Genomic DNA, 24,741 nt, shown 5'->3' on the forward strand with positions numbered 1-24,741 from the left:
GGCTCCCTCTCTCACCAGGCTGGCACAGGGCAGGGACTTGATCCCTTCCCCTTCATTTCATTCCTCCAGAGGTCACCCGACTCCCTCGTCAGGCACCTTGGCCATGCAGGGTCACCTGGACACATGTCTGCCAGGGAGGGGTGGGAGGTGAGAATGTGGTCAATGGGAGAAGCTAACACCCGGTAGACAAGGCTACCCTGGGAGTCAGAAGCCCCGGGCAAGACCGAGGTCAGCTTGCAGGGGTGAGTGGGGGCCTTTGAGTCCTAAGGAGTCTGTTAGCCCAAGGGTTCCGTCCTATGGATGGGGAAGCGGGCAGTGTGAGAGATGGGCCCAGATTCGTGTGAGAAGGGCAAGGTCCGGGCCTCATTTTATCTTCCCAGATGAACTGTCTACTCCTGAGATGTGTCAGAGTCCTCTCCGTAGCTTCCCTTTCCTGGTCAAGTTGGCCTATGTGCTGCCAACTAGACCCCAGCATCCACAAGACCAGGGGCTGCTCCACCCTGCACAGAGCAGTTAGGGAATATGTGTTGAATGACCCAGCAGCTGCCTGGGGAGGTCCTGTGAAATGGGACGCAGAGTGAGCATGTGATCACATCCCAGAGCAGTCCTACAAGGCATCCACACATCCACTGTCTTATCTGGATCTTGCAAGTATCGTGTGGTAAATGTCATCATCTCTGTATGACTCCAGGAGGCAAAAGGACTTACCCAAGCTTGCATGGTCAGCACAGGAAACCCTGTTTTTCTGACTCCATAGCTCATGTTTTGGCCACTAGGCTGATGAGATTGTCCTTTAAGGACTTTGCTGGACCTTGCCCAGTTCTGGACTGGTGTGAGCAGCCAGTACCCACTCGAAGGCTGGCAGTTGCTGCTCCCAGCATCCCCCTGCCCTTCACCATGCTACCCTCTTAGATCCTGGCCCAGCTGCACACAGGGGCCCAGGGGAGCATCCTGCCTCCCCTGCAGGAGCTGCTCTGAGGAGAGCAAAGGCTGGGCCTTTTACTCTGTCTGGGATTTCCTCTAAAACTTGAGAGACCCAGCCAGCCCTGTGCACCTTTGCCACCCCAGCCCCATGGAAGAGGAAGCCAGGGCACCAGGGGTGCAGACAGTCCCCTGCACTTCAAGACCCTTGCACAGCCTCAGCCCCACCCTGTGGAGTTGCAGCCCTGGGCTCAAGTACTGGCTCCTCCCACCAGGCATATGGCACAAACCCACAGCTGGCCTCACGGTGCAGCCTGGGCAGTGGCCCAGGACCCTGCCTTTAGAAGGCCCCGCGATTGGCTTTGTGTCCTGTTATCTCTCTCTTGAAATTCTTAGCAACCTTTGAACAAAAGCACTTCATTTTCGTTTCACACTGGGTCCCACAAATGACGTAACCAATCCTGGTTGGACAAGTTATTTCACTTTTCTGAGCCTCAGTTCCCTGTCTGCAACAGTGTGCCCCTCAGGGCAGCCATGAGGCCTGCCGAGGTCAGTAGATGAGAAGGCGCCTTGGTGACTATGAAGGGCTGTGCCGTGCGCGGTGGTGCTCCTCTTGCTTCTCCAGGTGGAGAGGGCAGGCCCCTGGAAATAGCCCTGGCAGCCCCCAGCCAGAGGCCTCGCAGGGCCCATAGGAATTCTTTCTTCTGATCACTGGGACAAAATTCTGAGGCTGAGCCTTGCCCTCCCCCCCTTTGCAATCCAGGTCACCAGGCTTGAACCTCGCTCCCTCATGTGGGGTGTGGCTCACAGGCCTGCAGAAGCCACCTGCCCCCAGCCCCAGCTCCTTCATGCCCCTGGTGGGAGGTGCTGGGATGGGACCCAGAGAAGGCCCAGAGCCCACTCCCTTCGCCTTATCCCAGGCCAGAGATGCCACTGCTGCAGTCCTCAGCTCACATCTCCTGCTGGCATTTAGGGTGACCTGCAGTTAAGACTGCCTGCTGTGGGAGCACACAGGACTGGCTGTCTACTTAACCTCAGCTTAGTCAGTGGTGGACTGACACCAGGTCAGGGTGGCCTCTGGCCTTGGGGAACAGAGGTGAGACTACTTTTGAGGCACTCAGATTGGGGACTGGGTCAATGCCCTGGGCTGATTGCCTTTGGCAGCCCCTGGGAGCCTCTGCTTGCAAACTTCCAGGGACAAGGCGCTGGAACCCACCCAGGCAGCCTGCCCTGGTAGACTTCAGTCCCTAGACTGCACTTCAGCCCAAGGAGCCAATGTATATTTCATCGTGCCATGATAGCCTCAGGGCAGTGCAGCTGAGGTGGGCACAGCAGTGGGGATGGGGCAGGGGAGAGCCAGAGGTGAGTCGGGCAGCAGGACCTGGTGCAGGGGGAGTCCTAGGGGGTTGGCTCTGGGCATCATCACATGAGCTGACGAATGTACATTTCCCTGGTTATCCTGAGTGAGGCAGTGGTCAGGGGGAGGGACAACTGGGTCCCTGACAGTCACAGGACTCTGGTGGCACAGCCCAGGCAGCAGCAGGAAGAGCAGGGGCTGGAGTTGAGGGGTGTTGCGGAAGCAGCAAGCTTGGTCTCAGGAGGAGTAGGTGGGGATGGCCTTCCAGCAGAGACTAGTGGGAATGAAGAGGGGCTGGGGGCTCTTTTCTTGAGGCGATGCAGGGTTACAGTCAGGCTGAATGGGTCCCACCAGCTCCACCACGTCATCTGTGTGGCCTGGGCCACGTCCCTCACACACTACCCTGCCCATGAGGGCAGTGGAAAGCACCAGAGCTGTTTAGGTGGGGGTGTGAGATATGGGAGGCAGAGCAGGGCCTGGCACATGGCCGCCGTCTTGACAAGACTGTGGGTGGGTAGTCAGTATCCAAGGGCACCCCAGGGCTCTTCCCCAGCGCTGTGGGCAGCACAGGGAGACAGACTGCCTCGTGGGAAAGGCTGCCCTGCAGTGGGGGTCCATTCAAGCTGGGCCTCAAGCCCCTCTCGGCTTCAGCCTGCCCAGTGGCAGGGGCCTAGCACATCTGGAGGGTAGATAGTCCAAGTCCCATCAGGGCCTCCAGGGAAGAGAAAGACCAGCAGGATCCTTGGAAGCTGCCTGGCCAGGTCCACTTGTCAGGGCCATTTGTCCCCCGTCCAAGCCTCTGCCCCTCTCCAGAAAGGCTCTCCCATGGAAAAAGCTGGAAAAGTATATGAGGGAGCACAAGGCTCCCTGATTTGAGGTGGGAGGCGGGATTCTGCTCTGGCTGTCAGCACAGGCGAGGAAACGAACATTTGTGGAACAAGTGTTACAGGCCAGTACCTGGGCCGGCACTTTTAAGTGGGCCATCTGTTTGCTCCTCACCTCGGCCTTTGGGGAGAGGGTGTTGTCATCATTTCCCAGGTATGGCCTGTCTGGTCACCCCATGAGGGACAGCCATGATTTATAGACTGACTGACCTGCCCACCTCCACTGCCCAGTAGGTGGCCCTACAGGAAGACATGAGGGCACAAGCAGGACAAATGCCACTCAGAATTTGGCCCCATGGGTACAGGAGCCAGCTGCACGAGTACAAGGAGAGGCAGCCATCCCTCTGCACCTGGGGCTTGAGGGAGGCTCCTCCTAGAGGTGGCCTTTGATCTGGGCTTGAAGAGCGAGCAGGAAGGAGACCTCCATGCCCCTAGCCCAGCATGCTGGGAAGGCAGGACTGGGTCACAGAACTGCCTGTACCTAGCTGCAGGTCAGGATGTGTGGGGACAAACTGAAAGACAGACTGGGAGGAGTGTCGGGGTCAGCATGACCTCAGGACACCCCATGATAGTGGAGACATTAGCCACAAGGAGGAGAAGGATGGGCGGCCTCCACAGCCACCAGTGTGGCCCTGCAGGATCACAGATGCACACACACACACACACACACACACGGGAATGTCAGGCTTCCTTCTCCCCCGCCCCCCATCCCTGCGTACCTGCCCAGGTGAGGTTCAAAGGAAAGGCACCATGAATTTGCTTTAGTGCACAGCAACCCCAGCCTCTGAAAGTACGTGTTCATGTACTCACTGCTGTGCTCGTCCCAGATTCCTTCTGGAGAGAGCTGCAGGCTACCTGCAGAAACACGCCACAGAAGGACAGATACCCACAGAACACACCGTTCCGGGGAGAGCCAGGGGCAGGCACTCAAGGGGCCACAGTGAGGCCAGGCTGGGGAGTTTGGGTCACGAAAGATGGGTGCCCGCCAGCTCTCCACTTTCCAGCAGCAAAGGGAAGAGGAAAGCCCGTGCAGGCCCAGTCTCCACGAGATAAAAGCCCTGCAGATGCTCAGGAAGAAACCCAGGTGGCAGGGATTAGAGGTGTGGGCGGGTGGCCCCCCTGGTGTGAGCCACCAGATCCCTGCAGCCAGCTCTGCCAGCCCCGTCTCCAGGCCTGGGGAGGATCACTCTCACCATATGACGGTTATGGTGACCTCAGTTATGCCCCCAGCCACTCTAGCCCCTTTGAATTTTGCAAAAGAAAAAAAAAGCCCTAGACAAGCTTCAAGTGGACAAAAACCAGATGCTCTGGGCTTACTGTTCAGTGAGAACAGATGTTGGCTAAGAGCCTCATCAAGGTGATGGATGGTGTGCGGGCCCTGAGACCCTCCCTGGGACTCACCGACCAGGCCCGACAGCCCCAGTCACCCCCCAGTAACCACCAATCTGATCTGTAGTCTGAGTCCAGGCAGGGCCAAGGTTGAGGAATCTGGCCCTGGGCAGTTAAATACCAGCCAGGCCAGTCTCAGCACGGGCCCCAGATAGCAATTCTGACCTGGTTGATGGGAGCCTTTGCACAAGCATGGCCTTCTCCAGTTATCCCATCCCTCATCACCCTGGATCTCCACCCACAACCCCCCGGGAATGGTGTCATTCTCCCATTTCACAGATGGAAGCCTGAGACGCAGGGAGGCAGCCTTAACACCCCACACTAGAGGCTTGCAGAGCTGGGACTTGAACCCAGGTCTTCCCATCTCATAGGAAGGGGAGAAGACAGACAGTGGCTTCTGCCCAAGGAGACCGAGCATCTCTGTCTCTTTCCCTCCCCAGAGACATGTGCAGTAAATAACGGAGGCTGCGACCGGACATGCAAAGACACGGCCACTGGCGTGCGATGCAGCTGCCCGGTTGGATTCACACTGCAGCCGGACGGGAAGACATGCAAAGGTCAGTGTGTGGCACCGTGGGGGACGCTGCCTGGCCAGCCCCCACCTGCACTCACCTAACCCAGAAGAAGGTAGCAGCAGGGGGAGCAGGGGGAGACCCCATGAGCTGGGCCCAGCACAGGGCTGGGTGGGAGATAGCATGTGGCTGCTGGAACTTGGGCACTCAAATCACTGGCTCTGCTGTTGGAGAGGCCAAGGTGGAGGGCCAGGCAGCACTGTGGTCCCCAGCAGGGTCCCAAAGAGCCCCAGTTCCATGGCACACCAGTAGGCTCCTGGCCCAAAGTGGTCCTGAAATCAAAGAATTTGGTGGCTCACTGGGTTAAAGTAGTTAAACGGATGTCTCCACTGTGGGCTTTCCTGGGCTTCAGTGACTCGGGGCTCCCCAAAGCCGCGGGGAGCATGGCTCATTTCCTGCCTGCTTTGCAGTTAGGTACAGGGGGTCTTTCAGAGCTGGGGACAGTTGGTCCCAGGGCCTTTGGGGAAGTGCAGATCTGCCGTACTGGGAAGAACAAGGACAGCGTAATCGTCACTGGGTGAGCAGAGCAGGGAAATCTCAACTGGAGGGACAAGGAGGCAGAAGGGTTTCACCCGTTCACCTTAGAAAATAGGGACCCACGGGGTCTGAGAATGGCTGCAAGGTGGGGAAGGGTCAGTGCTCGGGGGCTGGCAGCAAGGGAAACCAGGTTTATAGTTGCACGGGGTCCCTGACTCCTCCCACAAAGGGTTAGTGTCTCCTGGGGTGAAGAACCCTCAGGACATGGGGAGCCTGGCAGCTGGAAAGAGGGGAGCTGGCTGCGCCCTGGCCAGGCCCAGTGACTGTGAGCCAGAGAAGCCCTGGACCCTCAGCAGGGCATCCTCCCGCCAATACCAAAGCCCCTGTGCTCCCTATGGCTCTGGCCTCTCTCCTCCCCTGACCTTGCCAGGAAGGGGGCCTTGAAGGGTGCGGCATGAGGGGGAGAGGACCTGGAGCTCTTAAAGTCCCATGAGTGAAAATACTGAAAGCAGAGCTTAGGGTGATTTAAAATAGTTTGAGGTGGATTTTTTTTAAGCCTGTAAAAATAAACAGACAGTGTATGACTTCTTCCCTGCCAGCTCACTGGGAAGAACCCGGTGATTATTGACAGAAATAACAGTTCTTCCGCCTGTTTATTTGAAAATAAAGCCCTTCTGTAGCCACTGCTCAGCCTGTTAATAGCCTTGGTGCCTTCCTGGCAGGCGGGTGGGCAGGTGGGTGGTATCTGAGTCCTTGCCACATGGACTTGGTGCCAGGATCACTCGCCAAAGATGCCAGAGGTCTGTGCAGATCTGGGCATCCTCACAGCCCAGCCACTTGCCACCCTCCACCTGGCCAGCCCAGTGCTGGCCCTCCTTCTGGGTACCCCAAAATGATACCATCCCACACTCCAATGCCCTCTGCTCCCCCTAAAAGCTTTCACCCATGTGGTCCCCCACCCTGCTTGCCAGGCTGTGCCCTTGGTGGGTTGGGCAGGAGGGAGCAGGAGCCAGTGCCCTGCTGTGCGTTCCTGCAGCTCACCCCATCTCCTGGCCCCTCAGGCACGTGGACGCTGCTCCCACTAGGTGGGTCCCCATCATGACCTGAGACCCTGCCCTGCCCCTCTCTGGGCCTCAAACCTTCTCCATCATCTGGTGCCGCCCGGGCTCCCTCACAAGTTTGTCTGCTCATTCAGTGAGTGAACAGCCTGGGTGGTCACCTGTGGGCCCTGGGGGTGACCTGGGCCCAAGGCAGGGGCAGATTTCCCCTCTCTGCCATCCCAAGGCCCTCTTTCTGCCCTGAGAGGAGCAGCCAACTGAGGCGCGAACCTCAGGATAGGTTCCTGGAAGGGCAGTCTTCCCAGGGTAGGGAAGGGGCATGGGACCCTCCCTGCGGAGAGTCAGCTGGTGACAGGTGGACAGCAGCCAGGTGGGGTGCCCAGAGTCTGGGCCACTGAGGCAGGAGCCAAACCGGAAAGAGGCAACCAGGGCTGGGCTACAAAGGGAAGGGCTGTGAGCCTCTGCAAAGGGACAGCTTCAGCCTGCGAGGCCTGGGGCCTCAGGCAGCTGGCAGTATGAGGGACTCAGCCAGGTCTGTGTGTGGAAAATGATGCAGGCTGCCTGGTGTAGGGAGGGTGGGAGGGACAGAGAGAGGCAGGAAGAAGCTGCACCCTGGGGGCTTATTGGAACAGAGGTCGAGGGACCGTGTGAGTCCAGCACCCCCCACTGTATCCTGGACTAGCATGGAGAGGAGGCTTCTCCCAGTCTGACCCCCGGCAGCCAGCTACACCAGCCTGGGCCTCAAGCAAACATGCCTCCCTCTGCCTGTCTGGTTGCTATGACAGCCCGTAGGGGACAGGACCAGATGGGGAAGGGGTTGGGTTGAGGGGTTCCGGAAGGCCTGAGGCTGGGGCCCCTGTCTGCTTAGCAGCATCAGCCCACTTGGTCTCACTGAGGATGCTAGGACAGGTGACACTAGAAGCACCAGAGGTTAGCAGCCTGGTGTGCAGCAGGAACCTGCCTTTCCCTGCCCAAGATCACACGGCTGACTGAGGCGGAGCTGCTGGAGGGATAGCAATGCCCCCTCTGCTGTGATCCTGGGGGGCACACTGGACTTGATGTCTCTTTCTCTTGGGGCTACGAGACAGGCAATGAGCTGGAGAAGCCCACCTTTGGGCACGCACAGTCTGGCTGAGGTTTGCTGGCCCCCGCATGTGTTCTGTGACTCACCTGTAAGATGGGAATCTGCTCTCCCAGTTTTGTGAAAGTCGCATGAGATGCCGCCAGAGTTGCATGGCATGTTCGCCTCCCAGGGGCTTCCAGAGAGCCTGGAACACGGCAGCCCCTCTCTCTTTAACCCCACATTCCTCTAATACCCTGGACCACAGCCTGGCTTTTTGTTCTGTCCTCTTTGGTGACATGCTCTGGGAACACTGCTTTGGGACTGTGCAGGGATCGAGTCCAAACTGCTCGGTCTGCGGAGAAAGAAGTGAGAGTGGCCTGAGGTCAGTCGCCATGGAGGGGCTTAGGGACCCCGCCTGTTACCTTCCTCACGGGGGCAGTGCCACATACACAAGACAGGGGCTCCGGGCGCCTGGCCCAGCGACCACACTCAGGACGGGCTTGGCAGACACTGGAATCAGTGTCTGGCAGTTCTGCTGAGCTTTGGCCGTTGCCCACGGGGAGATGTCCTGTCCGTGTTCCTTGCTGAGAGAGCCTCTCCCATCTCTCTCTTCATGCTTCTTCACATCAAGGTGAGGCCAGCACCCGTCCGGTCACCTCTTAGTGCGTTACCAGTTGCTAGGTCATGTCTGGAGGGGGCGATCAGCAGGGGGACCTGGAGGCCCAACCCTAAGAGGAACTTCAGGGTAGCGAGACTGGGTCCCTGAAGAAGGGACCCCCTCAGGGACAAGGAGATCCTCTTGCAGCACAGGATGTCAGACTGGCCGGGGGCCCAAGAGTGAAACCCAGATGAGCAGGAGGAGGGAGAAAGCCTGGGGGACTCAGGCAGGGCTGTGCTGGGGCAAGGAAAGCTAGCAGGATTGCTGGGAGGGTGTCATTTATTCCATGGGATTGAGCCAGGTGACCTTTAGAATATAGCTACAGTTCATTAACTGCTGAGTAAAGAAACAGGTCAAACAGGTGGGGCCTGTGGGTGGGGCAGCGGGAGGTCAGTGAGTCCTCCCTACTGACCAGAGGAGCCTCCTTGAACCAGTCATTTATCTTTGTAAGCCTCAGTCTCCTCCTCAATAGGGGCAATAAGACCTTTCCAAATTACTTTTTTTAAAGACAGAGTCCCTCTCTGTCACCCAGGCTGGAGAGCATGGGACGATCACAGCTCACCATAACCTCACACTTCTGGGCTCAAGAGATCCTCCTGCCTCAGCCTCCCGAGTAGCTGGGACCACAGGCCTGAGCTACCATGCCTTGCTAATACCTACTTTAAAAAAAAAACTATTTGAGTGCTGGCTGAGCACCAGCACCTTAGGAATGTGAGTGCATGCAGTCCTGCAATGGCCTTCAGTGTGAGCACACTCCTTACCCTTGTTCGGCAGACAAGGGTCCTGTGAGAGGCAGTCGCTTGATCAGGGTCAGCAGAAGTGGCACCTGCCTGTTCCAGCCCCATAGCCATCCTGAGTCTGCACACGAAAGGACGTGAGGGATGTCACCATCCCTGCTGTCCTGTGTGGCACAGCGGATATCCATTCCTCTCTGTTGTGTGTCGTTAATGCTGGGCTTGCTGAGTCTCTGGAAGCCAGGAAGCGTGGAGTTCTGGACCTCCATACATAACCCAGCTTTCTCCGACCCCCTCACTGGCGTGCTCAGCTGGGGCCTGAGGCCAGCCGCAGGCAGTGGAGCAGGCACATCCAGACAGCACCATCCCTTTTGTGGTCAGGCGATGCCCCACTGGGCAGGTGCGCAGGCTCATCCTCCTTTCCTCCTTACCCCTTTAACCCACACAGACATCAACGAGTGTCTAGTCAACAATGGGGGCTGTGACCACTCCTGCCGCAACACTGTGGGCAGCTTTGAGTGCGGCTGCCGCAAGGGCCACAAACTGCTGACGGATGAACGGACGTGCCAAGGTGAGCTCCCCAGGCAGCCCTCAGGGCCTGAGGTCCCCATTGTCATCGGGTCCATCAGGCTCAATGCACCTTCCCCTTTCCTGGGCTTGTACGGGCTCTTAAAAGATGGGTAGTTTCCTCTGTGGGGCTGGGCAGTGCTAGCTGCACCCTCCCTTCCTTGTCCTTTATGAGTCTAGGGGCCATCCAGTCCAACCTATCCTTTTTATAAATAGGAATGAGGCCCAGGGAGATGTCAGCTCTTGTCCCAGGTCCTGCCCCTCCCTCCAGGTGACCCGGAGACTGAACTGCTTGGGCTCAGAGATTGGGTGCTGCCACCTGGTGGGCAATGTGGCACATTGCAGGTGCTCCCCCACAGTTCCTTCGTTGGGGTCTTGGGTGCCAGGTAGGAACCAGGGTGGTGGGCAGAGAGGTCGGTGGCAAAGCCAAGAATCACAACCTAAGACAAGTCCCATGGAGTCTAGTATGCAGCTGGAGCCTAGAGGATGAGCAGTCAAGGCTGTGGTCAGGGAAGGAACCCTGGGAAGGATGAATTTCCAGGAGGAACCAGGGAGAGAAACTCACCCAGCTGAGGGATGCCCTTGGCCTTGTATCCCCAGCTGCCCGCTGAGAATGGTAGGCTGCTGAGGAGCAGGTGAGATGGAGAGATGGGCCAGTATCTGCTCTGGGCTCCAGGCCAAGGCTCTGGCATCCCCTGCCTCATCCCCACCTGTACCTTCTCCACCCTCCTCCAGGCTCACCTGTGATGCCTTGGGGCTCTAAGCTCCTCAGGTCCATCAGGGAAGGTTTCGTGCTCCGCCACTCAGGGACCTTGTGATGGGGACCTGAGACAGCTCCCCTGTTCCTCTTGAGCTCCACACAATCCCCTGGGCACCCCATGCTGCCTCTTCCCAGCCTTTGTGTGGAGCCCTTCCTCCACTCTCATTCCCACATTCCTAGCTGGCCTATCCTTCAGGGCCTTACCCAGGTGCCACAAACACCAGGAGATCTTCGCAGATCTCCCTTCCCAGATCCTTAGAGCACAATTCCTTCTTTGTCTTAGTGTTTTTATAAACACATATGTATTATGAATACATATGAAGTCATATAATGTGTTCAAAGAATGAACTCTTTTTTTTTTTTTTTTTGGTTGCAGTTTGTCTGGGGCCAAGTTTGAACCCACCAACCTCAGTATATGGGGCCAGCACCCTACTCACTGAGCCACAGGGGCAGTCCCAAAGAATGAACTCTTAACTGCTGTGCCTGTGGAATGTCAAATTGGTGTGTGCTTTACCCTCAGGATCCCCCATCAGTTGTTCTGTAGGAGCCATTTTCCTCAGAATTTATAGCTAGGACAGACTATCTCTTGTCAGCATGTGGTTCATTTGCTCTCCTTTCCCTTTTTACCTTGGCTTCCAGGAAGCTCATAATCAAATTTCACATAATATGAGAACTCCCTTTCTACCCTTCATGAGTAGCATGTTCTCCCCCACTTCCTATTTCTGCTATTTTCCTTATTTTCTTAAGAAATATCCTGGGGTGATAGAAAAATATGCTTTGGTTAGCATCCCAGAGACCTGGGCTCATGTCCCAGTTCAGCGGCTTCCTCAGGGCTCTGGGGCAAGCCACAGTCAGCTTCCTGCAGGTGTGGATCCAATACTTCTGATCACAGTTGGATGTGAGAGATTCACATTAAAATGGCAGAGATTCATGATAATCCCTTCTATCCAAACTATTTCTACCTTGCTTAACTCCAGAGAAGAGGTGAGGTGGTGTCTAACCTAGAAACATCAGTCAAAATGGAGAATAGAGCAGCAACACGCAATCTGATATTTACTGTGGATCAGCTCTGTACTGAGCCTCAGGGCCCAGGGACTGTCCCTGCAGAGGTGCATTGTGTGACAGGGAGACAGGCTGTGCCTAACCAGCACACCTCCAACTCCTCTCTAAACTTTATGTCCTTGTGGCCATGCAGACGTCGATGAGTGCTCCTTTGAGCGGACCTGCGACCACATCTGCATCAACTCGCCGGGCAGCTTCCAGTGCCTGTGTGACCATGGCTACACTCTCTACGGGACAACCCACTGCGGAGGTCTGCAGCCTGCCCGCCAGGGCCACCTCCCCCCCGAGGCACGCGCCTGGCCACACGGCCACCTACACTGCACCCCATATCCCAACCCTGATCTTGACCTTGGTGGGCCTGGGAGGGATCTTGCTGTAGACTGCTGGACAGAGGGACTCATAGGCAAAGCAGGGGGAGCGGGGAATGGGAGGGGGAGCAGATCTAGCTGGTGCTAGGCCTTGGCCAGGTTGTGCACAGAGGCCTAGAATCCACATGTACTGGAGAACCCTGAGCCAGAAGGGGACACGGCCAACACACTGAAAACCCCATAGGCAGCTTCTTCTAGCAAAGGGTCATAGCAGAGAAGGGCCACACATGGTGACAATGAGAGAACTCTAGAGGAAGAATGTTGAGTCATACTGGGGACACATTCCAGAGGGTTCTGCAGAGAAAGCACTGAGCAGGGGTGTGAGGGAGCATCCGGCAGCCTCTGTGGCCGGAATGTTCGAGAGAAGGGTCTGGAGGTGGGGTAGGTGAGAAGGCAGCTTGACTCCACAAGTGGGGCTTCATGAGCCTTGAGGAGACGTGGGGGAGGAAAAACCACTGGAGGGTTTGGGCAGGGGTATAATATGGCCAAGTTCATGTCACAAAATGCTCCTTCTGCCATGTGTAAAAGCATAGAATCAGGGTCCCTGTGGGGAGATAGCTCTGGGCATGGCTCAAGCGCTGCTGGAAAGAAGGGGAAGGCTCTAGATGTGTTCAGGAGTCAAAGCGGACAGGACTTAGTGCTGAGCAGGGAGGCTGGTGAAGGCGGTGGGTCTTCCTTTTCTGTGGCCTGGGGGTAGCCATACTCACTATGCCAGCAGCATGGAGACCAGGTGGGGTCAGTGATACAGTGATCAGGTCACAGCTGGTGCTGGGGTGGCTACTGGTGCTGGGCCACAGATCCTTCTGGAAAGACTCAGAACTCCCCCTCTCCTCACTGTGCCTCTGCTCGCTGGCACACAGACAGCCTGAGTGCTGACAGGGCGTGCAGCCTCATCTCTCCAGTGGGCGCTTTGGTCAGAGGCCAGGCCTTGTTGGTGACTTCTTTCCCTTTGTCTTCTTTCCAGAAGGGGCACCGAGGCTGGGAGGGGGCTTGTCCAGAGTCCTCCCTCCCCATGCCCAGTGAGATCAGGCCCCTCCTGCCCACAGGACCCAGCTGGGTGGGAACTTAAACTGTGTGCAACTCCTCTGTCCTGCCCCAGGCCGGGCACAACTGCTAGAGTTCAGAAAACTGCTGAGGTTCGAGAGGAAAGGATGTGTGTAGCCAGTGTGGGCCGGCCAGGGGTCCGTGGGCCCATAGTGCCGTGTGTGTATGTGTGTGCGCGCGCATGGGTGTGTGTGTGGCGTGTACAGCTCCCTGTTAGCGTGGTATGCGGGTGTTCAGCAGTCCTGTCCTGGGGGCCCTTGCCCTGCCAGCCACGTGGGTGTGGCCGGGGCTGGCCGGCCCCGCCTCCCTGCCGCCCTCACACCCCTCTGTGCTTCCAGATGTGGATGAGTGCAGCATGGACAACGGGAGCTGCGGCCACGGCTGCGTCAACACCAAAGGCAGCTATGAGTGCGTCTGCCCCCTGGGGAGGAGGCTCCACTGGAACAGGAAGGACTGCGTCGGTGAGTGGGGCGGCGCCTGGCTGGCTCTTCCCCTTGCACCTGGGTGGGGCCGCGGGGCGGGGGCTTTTCCCAGGTGGAGGTGAACAAGGTGGGCCACTCCCTTCCTTTGGGCCTGGGTTACTAGACAGGAGTTCTCCGCTGCTGGGATATGGCTGATGGAGAGGGTCACAGGTGACAGCAAGCTTAGGTCAGCCAGAGGTACAGAAACAAGGACCTGTGGCAGAGATGGGTCACAAGGAGGAGGTCTGGGAGTCAGTGTGCAGCCAAGGCCATAGGGCTGGACACCCTGCTGGTGTCTCAAAGGGTCTGAAGGCTTGGAGGAACGCACCTGGAGGCCCCCTCACCCAGCTTCCTCTTGTCCTGTGGAGGAAGCTGAGGGGACCCGCAGTGGTTACAAGGGGTGTGGCAGGCAGCATCAGTCCTGTCTGTCTTTCCAAACCCTCAGCCTGTACAACTGCCAGACCCAGGGCTCTGGGGCAGGGCAGGGCCCCAGAAAGTGCAGGGTTCACGCGCCCTCTGCTGGTAGACTCTGGGTTCTGTGGGTACCTACAGGCTGAATTCTGGGTGATGTTCTGAGTTCACAGTTCTGGCTGAGTTCTGAGTTCACACTCACTGCGTTGCACACGCCTGCTGGCTCCTGCTCTGGGTGAGGGTCGTGTGCCTGCCCTCCTGGAACCCCGCTCACATCCCCAGGGCCACTGGAGTGAGCGTTCTAAATCAGAGCCTTCCTGGTGACTCCTCATGTCACTCAGAATCCAAACCACACTTAGAATGGCCAGAAGGCTACTCGCAGCTGGCCTGGTCACCCTCCTCTCTCCCCCTCATTTTCTCATACCAGTCTCACTGCCCCAGGCTGGAGCCCCTGCTCTACTCTGCCAGCTTTCTGGGGCTCTCCTCACTCCTCCCTTGCTGAGAGGGGGCCAAGGCCTGCCCTGACCCCCAACCCATAGCAGCAGCCCCGTCCCACCCACCCCCACCCCCGGCCCTCTTTGCTATCCAGCTGTCTTTTCCCCTCCTGCACTTCCATCTACCAGATGTAACGTATGGGCTCATGTTGTTCTGTGGCTGGCTGGCTGTCCTCACTGGAATATTAGTTTACAAGGTATTCTTGGCCTTCCCGTTCATTGTTGTATCCCTGGCCCCTCAGAGAGAGCCTGACAATAACAAACACAAAGTAAATATTTGTTGGATGAGTGAACCCATCGAAGCGTAGAGATATAGTTAATATCTGAAATCAAAAAGCTGAACACGCCGCTCACTCCAGTAAGGAATTGCTGTGCTCTTCAGACAAAGACTTTGATGAACAAAGCAAAGTGCTGATCTGAAGTTGAGTTTGGGGAGGAGCTCGTACTGGTTGCAGGGGCAGAACTGGGACAGGAGTCGTAGAGCATGGCTTATACTAACTACAGGGCAAGCAGGGGTTCATACCAGTGCACTGCCTGAGTCTGCCTGAGGCTTCCAGAGGGTCGGTCCATTGGAGTCACACCAGTGCTGGTGTTTACTTGTCACCACAGCTCTAGGCCTGACGGTCTAGGGGTACAGGAATTTTTTGTTCTGCTTTTCTGAGCCCCCCTGTTGGGCCTCCCTCAGTCAGAGCTATAGGACAGGCTACCAATGCTTGTCCGGATCTTCACTGTGATACTAACCCTCCATGCAGAGTCACTATGGAGCTCTGACCTTCAGGTCATTTGTCAGATCAGTCAGCATAGTTTTGTCCCACTTATGTCTTGAAGTCATCTGGTAGGACTGAGGCTCCATTAATCATCTGGATAACAGGCATGCCATAGCGAGACAAGCATAACTAAAGGTATTATTAGAAGGTGCTGGAAGATTGTCTAGAACCATGGTCTAAGGTTTCCTAGGCCTGACCAAGGAAACATGTCCCAGTGCCCCGGCAACCACTGATTGACTTTTGTTTCCGTGGATTTGCCTTTCCTGGACATTTCGTAGAAATGGAATTATATAAAATGTGATCTCTTGGGACTGGCTTATTTCATTCAGCATGATGTTTCCCAGGTTCCCCGTGTCCCAGTAGGTGTGGTCTGCCGTTCCTTCCCATTACCCCCGTGTCCCAGCAGGTGTGGTCTGCCCTCTCCCCCCACCCCGCCCCCCGTGTCCCAGCAGGTGTGGTCTGCCGTTCCTTCCCATTCCCCCCATGTCCCAGCAGGTGTGGTCTGCTGTTCCTTCCCATTCCCCCCGTGTCCCAGCAGGTGTGGTCTGCCGTTCCTTCCCATTCCCCCCGTGTCCCAGCAGGTGTGGTCTGCCATTCCCTCCCATTGCCCCCCATGTCCCAGCAGGTGTGGTCTCCTGTTCCTTCCTATTGCCCCCTGTGTCCCAACAGGTGTGGTCTCCTGTTCCTTCCTATTGCCCCCTGTGTCCCAACAGGTGTGGTAAGGGCATTTTGTGTGCCCATCACCTGAATAGTGTTCACCGTACCTGATGGGTGGGTTTCACCCCTCCCCTCCTTGATTCCCAGTGGCCTTTGCATCTCTTTGTGCCCGTATGTGCCCATCACTTAGCTCACAATTGGTAAAGAGTACATTGGTGTTTGGTTTTCCATCCCTGAGACACTTCACTTAGGAGAAGGTCTCCAGGATCATCCAGGTTGTTGCACAAGACATTAATCTGACTATTCTTGAATTTTCCTTGAATTTCCAGTATGAATTTTAGGATTTTTTCCTTTTTAAGATCAATCCCATCCGTGATTGATATCAAGTTGAGACTTGTTATGGATTGTCCTAAAGCTCTGTTCTGGATCTGAAAACTTCTGAAGCACAGAAACACAGAGTTAAGTTTCTCCTTCAGGAGAGGGTAAAAGGTCCTTATGTGAATACGAGAAGGAGAAAGTAACCAGATGCCGTAATTAGTTCATTAGAAGCAGAAAAAATACTGGAGCTTTCAGTTCATAGCAGGGATCATTCTGCAGGTGGCCCCACAGGTAAAGGACGAAATCTGAAGATGCATCAGCTGATTTCAGCAGGGCTACCATCACTCTGAGATGGGAGAACACCCTTGGCTCCTGGGTCAAGGATGAGTGGGTCCTTAATGTCCCTGTGTTGTTGAGTTTGTACCTGAGGGCATGGCTTAACCTTGGCATGTTTCTGTTAAAAAAAAATTCTGGCAGTCTGGGAAGACTCAGTGTCAACTCTACTGGGCTCTATGTCTGTTCTGCTAATGTTGTGAACACTCTTGGCCCAGGGATTCAGTTTTTGAATCGTATATATTGTAGGCGTATTAAGGCTCCTATCAGCCATCTAGAATTAGAATCATGTGTAAGAGGATTTTCTGGGACTTCCAAAAATAACCTTCTTAATTGTCCTTTGGGCCACGCACATAGGGCCCTTGTCCCAGAGAAAGGAAGGGTGTTCTCTGGGATAATGGTCTTAGAGGGACAGTTATAGGTTGGAACTTGGGCAGGAACACTATTAGGAAGCCTCACTACTTGAGTGGTTTTAGTAATAAAAACAAATCCTGTCCCTACCCCCTCAAGCCTTTCACCATCTTCCTTCCCATCCTGACACAATCAGACATTCTTACTTTTTTTACTTGCTGCTGGTCAGTTTGCCTTCCCTCTTGCTTTCCAGGCGACTTTAACCTTCCCTGAGGGATCTGATGTTCCGTGGTAGTAGAATTCATGGTGTACATGGTGGACTCTGGGTCTGAGGTTTACCCTACTTACCAGGGAAGTAAGCTGGCCTGCTTCCGTCTCCTGGGTGCTGGCAGAAGTCCTGAGCCTCGGGCGGGAGACAGAGGACTTTATTACTCCCAGCACGTGCATCGTGTTTGCTTTGACTCCCCTGCTCTTGCCCCGCCAGGGTGAGTACGAGGGGTCCCAGCTCACGCTGTACAGGCCAGGCAACCCAAGCCGAGCTTGGGGAATTCACCACTTTCACAATTCGAGGCTATAGTGACCCATGATTGCACACTGCACTCCAGCCTGGGTGAGACAGGAAGACCCCATCTCTCTGTCTCAAAAATAAAATAAAATAAAATAAAATAAAACTTTAACAGTATAGACAGGCTCAGCGCCTGTGGCTCAAGCGGATAAGGCGCCAGCCACATACACCTAAGGTGGTGGGTTCGAATCCCCGGGCCCGCCAAACAACAGTGATGGCTGCGACTAAAAAATGGCCGGGCGTTCTGGCGGGCGCCTGTGGTCCCAGCTACTTGGGAGGCTGAGGCAGGAGACTCGCTTGAGCCCAGGAGTTGGAGGTTGCTGTGAGCGTGATGCCATGGCACTCTACCCAGAGGGACAGCTTGAGGCTCCGTCTCAAAAAAAAAAAAAAAAAAACAGTATAGACAGTGTCATTAATGAAGAAAAAAAACAGTATAGATATGTTTTCTAGTTTAGCAATTTTATTTCTTTTTTTTATTTTTTTGTAGAGGCAGAGTTTTACTTTATCACCCTCAGTAGAGTGCCGTGGCATCACACAGCTCACAGCGACCTCCAACTTCTGGGCTTAGGCGACTCTCTTGCCTCTGCCTCCCGAGTAGCTGGGACTACAGGCGCCCGCCAGAATGCCTGGCTATTTTTTTGTTGCAGTTTGGCCAGGGCCTGGTTTGAACCTGCCACCCTCGGTATATGGGGCCGGCGCCCTACCCACTGAGCCACAGGCACTGCCCTGGTTTAGCAATTTTAATGGAACATTGTACAGTGTGACTTTTCATGGCATAAAGCCTGAGGAAGGAGTTGCTTGTTCAGAAGGCGAGGGATGGGAACAGGAAGGGATGGAGCTAAGTGGTTGGTGATATGGAGTTGAGCAGGAAGAGAAAGCTTCCAAGGTCGATTCAGAAGCCCTGGGTGGGTTGGAAACTGAGACCGAGGAGTATCAATGACAGAAGCTGACTGCTGAGTGATCAGTATTTTGTCTCCTAACTTTTTAGAGGTCCTCTTAAATAAGCACTAATTTAAATAAATAAATAAATAAAAAATAAGCACTAATTTATTAGTTTAGACATGTCAGAAGTTCCCATGAATGACCAGTGTTATTCCAAGCTGTTGGTTGTCTGTCTGTCATCATTATTTGGACATTGGGAGTGGGGTGGCCATTCGCGAAGACGAGCACAGTTCAGATTATAGTCTAAAGCATCAGCCTGCAGGGCTTCCGTAGGCCAGCTCAGCTCTGGCGTAACAAACCGTGATGATCACCATGGTACCCCGAAAGCATGTGCTCAGAATGGTTCCCCAGGTTCCCCCAGCCAAGCAGAAAGAAACTAGAAAGAGCCCTGTGGTCAATGACCTGAGAATTTCCACCTTAGAATCCAGAGAACAAAGTGGCCTCCTTTCGTGCATCGGCAGAACAGGAGGGCCCTCTTGAAGATTTCATAAGGGACCTAGAGAAAAGTCTGCACAAATTGGTCCATGGTCGAACAGACCTCTGGCCACTGGTCTTGGGGGGCCACCTTGGACTGAGTGGGAAGCGTGCAGAACCTGTCTCCATCTGCTCCCCCTTATCCATCCAGCAGACACCAGACAAGACAGAGCACAGCAAAACTCATGGGGTAAAACTTTATCTAATAGTCAAACAAGAGCAAAGAGTGACAGCAGCACGCAGCAGACGCCCAAGGTACAGGTCCACCTGCAACCGAGGGTCTGATTACCCTGTCGGAGCTCCATTTGTCCATTTGGTAGCAAAGTTGTGAGTAGTCAGGGTGAGAGCCGAGCAGGGCAAGTGAGATTCAGGTCTCTGTTGAGCTGCCTTCCTGGAGACCAACTTGAAGGGCAGACAGACGAGGTGGGCCCTGGACTCCGGCAGCATTTTCTAAAACACTGTTTGAGGAGTCTCCATAACTACCAAAGGACGAGACCATGGCTCAGTATCTTCAACCTGAAGCCTGAGTAAGGGAGAGCTGTGTTTGTCAGGCACGCTCACGAGCGAGGAGCCGCTGGTCTTCCAGAGACTGGGGGCAAGTTCATTCAGGTCATGTCAGGGTTGGGTCAGTGAAGATCTCAGAAGTCTGTGTTGGTCATAGAAAAGAAGTGACTTATCTGAGCCTGGACGCCTGGTCGGTGGAGTGACTCCGCACTGAGCACTGACTCAGAACGTGAGACTGTCACTAAGGAGTTGGCCTTCAGAGACATGTCACTTCAGCCAATTGTCACTGACTAGACTTCTGGAAAATCTGTTCTGGTGTTTACCATGGCTATAGAAATATCCATCTTTTCTAGGGGTCTAGTGGACTTTCTAATCCTAAAGATGAACAAACACCAGCTTTGGGGGGCATCTCCAGACACCTAAGGGGTGTGTCATGGGGCTGCCCCAGAGACGTGGTTCCTAGTGGCCCATCCTATGCTCAGAGGTCAAGTCACTGCCAAGAAGCTCAAGTTCACTTACAGCTGTTCCTTCCTCCAGATGGGAATGGCACCTGTTCTGGAGACCTCAGCCTGCCCCCGGGGAGCTCCTGGCCTGGGGACAGGGCATGAACCTTCTCATAGGCAGCTAGGACTAGTGTCTGAAGGGAAAGAGGGACTAAGCTAGTTCTCTGGGTCCAGCATCCTCACAAGGCCAAAAGGCTCTGGACCCACCGTGTCCAAAGCCCTGCCCACTACGAAAGTCTAGCATGGGATGAGGCATGGCAGGTGTCCCTCCTGGCCCACCCTCAGGCTCCTGACAACTCTAGGAAGCTCCCCACGTCCAGCCGTTCTCAGGTCAGCTCTTACATCTTCCTTCTCCTCAGAGATGGGCAAGTGCCTTTCTCGGACCAAGACCTCACCGCAGGCCCAGCTGTCCTGTAGCAAGGCGGGTGGCGTGGAGACCTGCTTCCTTTCCTGCCCAGGCCACACACTCTTCATGCCAGGTAACTCCAGGCTGCCCCTGGGATGGGATGGTGTGTGAGGGCCTCTTCCCCTGTTATGGCTCCTGCTCCCTGGTGTTCTCCAGGAAAGAGCCCTAGCTAGGAATGCGGGGCCCTGATCCTGGGCCGCTGCTGGTTCTCTGTGGGCCTCAGTGTCCTTCTCAGCAAAAGCCATGACTTGTTCCTGCCGCCACTGACCTGTGGTCTCATAGCAGAAACAAATCAGCATAGGGGTCAGTCCTGACCTCCCTGTCATTCAGCAACCCCACTGAGGCCCCAGGAATCTGAGGGCCTGACAGGAAGGTACACAGGCCTACCTTACCCGCTGGCCTCTCCGCAGACTCGGAAAACAGCTACATCCTGAGCTGTGGCGTTCCAGGCCTCCAGGGCAAGATGCTGCAGAAACGCAACGGCACCAGCTCTGGCGGCGGCGGGCCCAGCTGCTCAGGTAGCCCTGGGGCCTGTCCTCTCTGCACACACCCAAGACCCCTTGACTTTGCATTCAGCACCATGGAGGGGGAGGGAAGGACAAAGCCTGAGAAGATCCTCCTGGTCTGGGTCCCCAGGGACTGGAGATGAGGCAGGCCAGGACGCTGATGCAGCAGGCCGCAGCCGGAGGCCCAGCCCAGGGCTGTGGATCACAGAGAGGCCCTTTTGTCTCTGAGGTCATAATAACAATGTTTCAATGACTCTAAAATGCAAGTCCACAGACCTCAGACTCTGTTTCAATGGAGTGAGTGGCATCTGCTGAGGCAGTTAGGCTCTAAAAGCTCTCTAAGCCACAGCTGCCCTTGAAGACTGTGCCCAAGAAGAGCCCAGGTCCTTCAGGAACAACCCACCAGGGCCCGCCAGCATGGCGCAGCCAGCCTTCCTGCCGGCCTAGCTGCAGGGTCTGTGGCTTCAGCAGTTTTTCTTATTCCAAATGCAGAATTCGATGAGATGGGCACATTTGTGTATATTTACTGCACATGCAATTCTAAACATCTGCAACAGCAGGATTTTTTAGTCCAAGGGGCTGTGATTTATTTACTCTTTGAAGGAGTCAGCAGCTCTGGGTATCTGTAATATTTCGTACCCCTTTCCTTCCATGTCCCCCTCTCTCTTCTGTTCTGCCCTCTCTCCTGAAAGCACGAGGCACGTTAGTGACTTTGGTGATAGGGAGAGACCCTCTGCAGAATACCCAGGGCTGGGTGCCCTCCACACACACACATTCACCTTTACTAGAACTTGCAGGGGGAGTAATGGAGCAGGGAGGCTTCCCCTATCCTGGGAGGGCTGTCGGGGGAGCATGACTCAGGCCCCTCCCCAGCTCCAGGTGGATTTGTCCCCTGGCAGCCCCCGTCCCCCACCACCTCCTTGCCCACAGGAGAGGCCACCACCTGGGGGATTTTGGCTTTCCCCAGATGCCCCCACCACCCCCATCAAGCAGAAGGCCCGTTTCAAGATCAGAGATGCCAAGTGCCACCTCTGGCCCCACAGCCGGGAGCAAACAAAAGAGACCCCGAGGCTGCCACTTCTGGGTGAGTGGGCCACCCTATTGCCATTCCATACCCGCAGGGAGTGGGGGAGGCCCCATGCCTGGGGCTGGGGCCCAGGGCCCAGGAGGAAACCATCCTGCTCTGTTTTCCTGAAGATTCTTTCTCAAACCCAACTAAACTCCCAGCACTCAGCAGGCTTACTTAGCCTGAGGCCTGAGTCTCCAGTGGCCAGACCCTCAGCACCCTGAGGTGGGTGCACGGCTCATGAATGAGTGTGCAGGAGGTGCCTCACGTGCAGCAGCGTGGTGGACTCCGGAGGGCTGGAGACAAGACCTAGGTCAGCCACCAACCTGGCCTTCTCCAGCCTGCTGACAGCAATCTGTGGGGCGGGGCACATAGGACCCTGCTCCTGCCCCAGACCACCTTTGCCTAATGGTTCCTTCCTTGTCTAGACAACTGCCATGTGACTTTCGTGACCCTCAAGTGTGACTCCTCTAAGAAGAAGCGCCGTGGCCGCAAGTCCCCATCCAAAGAGGTGTCCCACATCACAGCAGAGTTTGAAGTTGAGGTGAAGATGGAAGAGGCGTCAGGTAGGTGAGGGCTTCTCCTGTAGGCTGCTGTGGACCTGTGGGAAGGCGGCAGACTGGGGTGCTGGCAGGGGGTCTGGACATGACGCTGGGCTCTTCCACTCCCCCAGCCACAGCTCCTAGAGGAGGAGCCAGCCCATTAGCAAAGGGAACTGGCCTGCAGCCCATGGTGGATGAGGCAGCCCAGGAAAATGAGAGGAAGGGCTCTAGGGACCAGGGAAACACGCCCAGACACAGACAGACAGACAGACAGACACACAAACTTCCCAGCACCAAGTGAGACTCCAGGTGGCGGGCTTGTGTGAGCAGAGCACAGAGCTAAGGTCTCTCCCCATGGAAGGGGCTCAGGAAGCCTTCCCAGAAAAAAATTTGAGTCCACTGGTGGAGGAGGTAGCAAGGAATGGCATTCAGGCAGAGGGAATAGAATAAGCAAAGGCACAAAGCTCAGAGAAAGCAGGATGCATCCAGGAAGAGTGGCAGGGAGGGGGCTACACAGTGGAGTTCACACGAGCGCAAAAGTGTTGGGGGGTTGAAGCTGGCAAGGCATGTAGGGGCTGCACCTCAGGGGGCTTGGGTTCAAGGCCTGACCTGGATACAATCCTGGGGACAGTGACAATTCTCAGGGGTCTGACAGAGAGGACCCCCCACCTAATGAGGTATGTGTGACATGTTGCAGTGGCAGAGGCCTGGTGTGCATTCAGATCTGCTTTGTGGCCTTGGGCAGGTCACGCTTGTTGGAGTCTCAGCCTCCTCACCTACCAGCTGGGCACAGCGGTGCTGCCTTGCCCGGGGCTACAGTGAAAATGAGCTGAGGTGGACCAAGCAGAGGCCTAGCCCAGCATGGGGCCTGGCGTGGGGAGCCCTCAGCAAAGATGGCAGCTGCTGCCGGGGTGTAAGTTGTCCGTGTTCTCTCCCTCCCGTCCCCGCAGACACCTGTGAAGCAGACTGCATGCGGAAGCGGGCAGAGCAGAGCCTGCAGGCCGCCATCAGGACCCTGCGGAGGTCCATCGGACGGCAGCAGTTCTATGTCCAGGTCTCAGGCACGGAGTATGAGGTAGCCCAGCGGCCAGCCAAGGCCCTGGAGGGGCAGGGGACATGCGCCACAGGCCAGATGTTACAGGACAGCAAATGCGGTGAGTCCTTGCCTCTGGCCTGTCACATGTTGACTCAGCAAACTTTCTCTGTCCTTCCTTGCCCATGCAGACTGGGTAAGCAGCAGTGGGCACGAGGGGAGGGGACAGAGTGACGTGGAGGCCTGCCAGGACAAAGAATGATACCACCTATTGTCATTGCTGTCATTTAAAGACCACTCCCCTGGTACTGGGCCCTGGCATGTGACCCTCACCACAGTCATGAGGAGGGAGGGACAGGGAGAGGCAGGACAGCAAGGCCACAGTGGAAGGACCTGAGGGTCTGCGAGGACTAGAACAAGCTCTCCTGGCCCAGGCTGTGGTTCAAGAAGGCCTCAGCACAAGAGCTGAGACTTCAGGGGCTGATGAGCAGTTGGGGAGACTGAGAGGGACAGAGCGACAATTCCACCGAGTCTTGGGTCCACCCAGGAAGGCAGAGGGTGGGGCAGGGAAGCAGGGGAGGCCCCCAGCAGGCCTGGAGGGCTGCAGGCAGACCCTGGAGACCTACTAAGTCCAAGTAGGCGTGGCTAGTGATGTGGCCACTCCCTGAGGGCGTGGCCTGCTAAGAAGGAATAGATCCAGAGAATGCTAGCACCTGCCCAGGGCCCCAGTGTGCTGCACCAGGCGGTCGAGTTCCAGTGGGGTTGACAGTCGCATGGAGAAGACAGACAGTGAGCAAGGAAACACCCATAGCCAAGAAAGGCCAGAAGTGACAGCCCCGCAGGCTGTAGATGCTGCTCGAGTTCCCTTGGCAGCCACTACAAGCTCAAAGGCAGGCTGAGTGGAGCATGGTGGCCTGTGGAGGAGGAGGCCAAGCATGAGAGGGGACCTGGAACCTGGGTGGCAGCAGGAGAGGTAGAAAGAACTGGATACGTTCAGGGTACACTTTAGAGAGGAGAGGGAGGCTTCAGGGACAACATAGGGGCATGTATCCATACACATACACACCCAGCGTGTGTGAGCAAGAGAGGAATGTGGGCTGTAAACAAGTACTCCCTGATCCAGGAAAATCTGAGGAAGAGTGGGCAGGTAGGGAGAGAGCTCTGACTGGACCAGGCAGATTTGAGAGGCTCAGGAGTCTGTTTAAAGATGCTGACTGGGCTGGTGGAACCACCGAACCAGAGCCCAGATCAAAGCCCAGGCTGGACAGGGCCGTGAGCTGGTGGTAGTGGCAGAGAGGTGCTTAGGAGTGGAGCGGGGTCGAGCATCGGGTAGGGGGAGCTGGGCAGTGTCCTTATGTGTTTTTGTTTTTGAGACAGAGTCTCACTTTTTTGCCCTGGGAAGAGTGCTGTGGCATCACAGTTCACAGCAACCTCAAACTCTTGGGCTCAGGAGATCCTTTTGCCTCAGCCTCCTGAGTAGCTGGGACTACAGGC

The 24,741-nt window shown here is 55.9% G+C and overlaps 1 protein-coding gene across 2 annotated transcripts in view; it reads left to right on the forward strand.

Annotated features, from left to right (window-relative positions):
• Nucleotides 1–24,741, forward strand: part of SCUBE1 (signal peptide, CUB domain and EGF like domain containing 1) — a 114,555-nt gene that overhangs the window by 79,253 nt on the left and 10,561 nt on the right. For both annotated transcript variants that reach the window (XM_023509363.1, XM_003783128.3), the window contains 9 exons: nucleotides 4,992–5,108; nucleotides 9,562–9,684; nucleotides 11,636–11,752; nucleotides 13,253–13,375; nucleotides 20,054–20,173; nucleotides 20,511–20,618; nucleotides 21,574–21,690; nucleotides 22,101–22,238; nucleotides 23,165–23,368. In XM_023509363.1, coding sequence (XP_023365131.1) covers nucleotides 4,992–5,108; nucleotides 9,562–9,684; nucleotides 11,636–11,752; nucleotides 13,253–13,375; nucleotides 20,054–20,173; nucleotides 20,511–20,618; nucleotides 21,574–21,690; nucleotides 22,101–22,238; nucleotides 23,165–23,368 — 1,167 coding nt within the window. The remainder of the gene's footprint in view (nucleotides 1–4,991; nucleotides 5,109–9,561; nucleotides 9,685–11,635; nucleotides 11,753–13,252; nucleotides 13,376–20,053; nucleotides 20,174–20,510; nucleotides 20,619–21,573; nucleotides 21,691–22,100; nucleotides 22,239–23,164; nucleotides 23,369–24,741) is intronic.

Source organism: Otolemur garnettii, unplaced genomic scaffold (assembly GCF_000181295.1).
Source record: "Otolemur garnettii isolate 467f Iridium unplaced genomic scaffold, OtoGar3 scaffold00007, whole genome shotgun sequence".
NCBI classification, from domain to species: domain Eukaryota; kingdom Metazoa; phylum Chordata; class Mammalia; order Primates; family Galagidae; genus Otolemur; species Otolemur garnettii.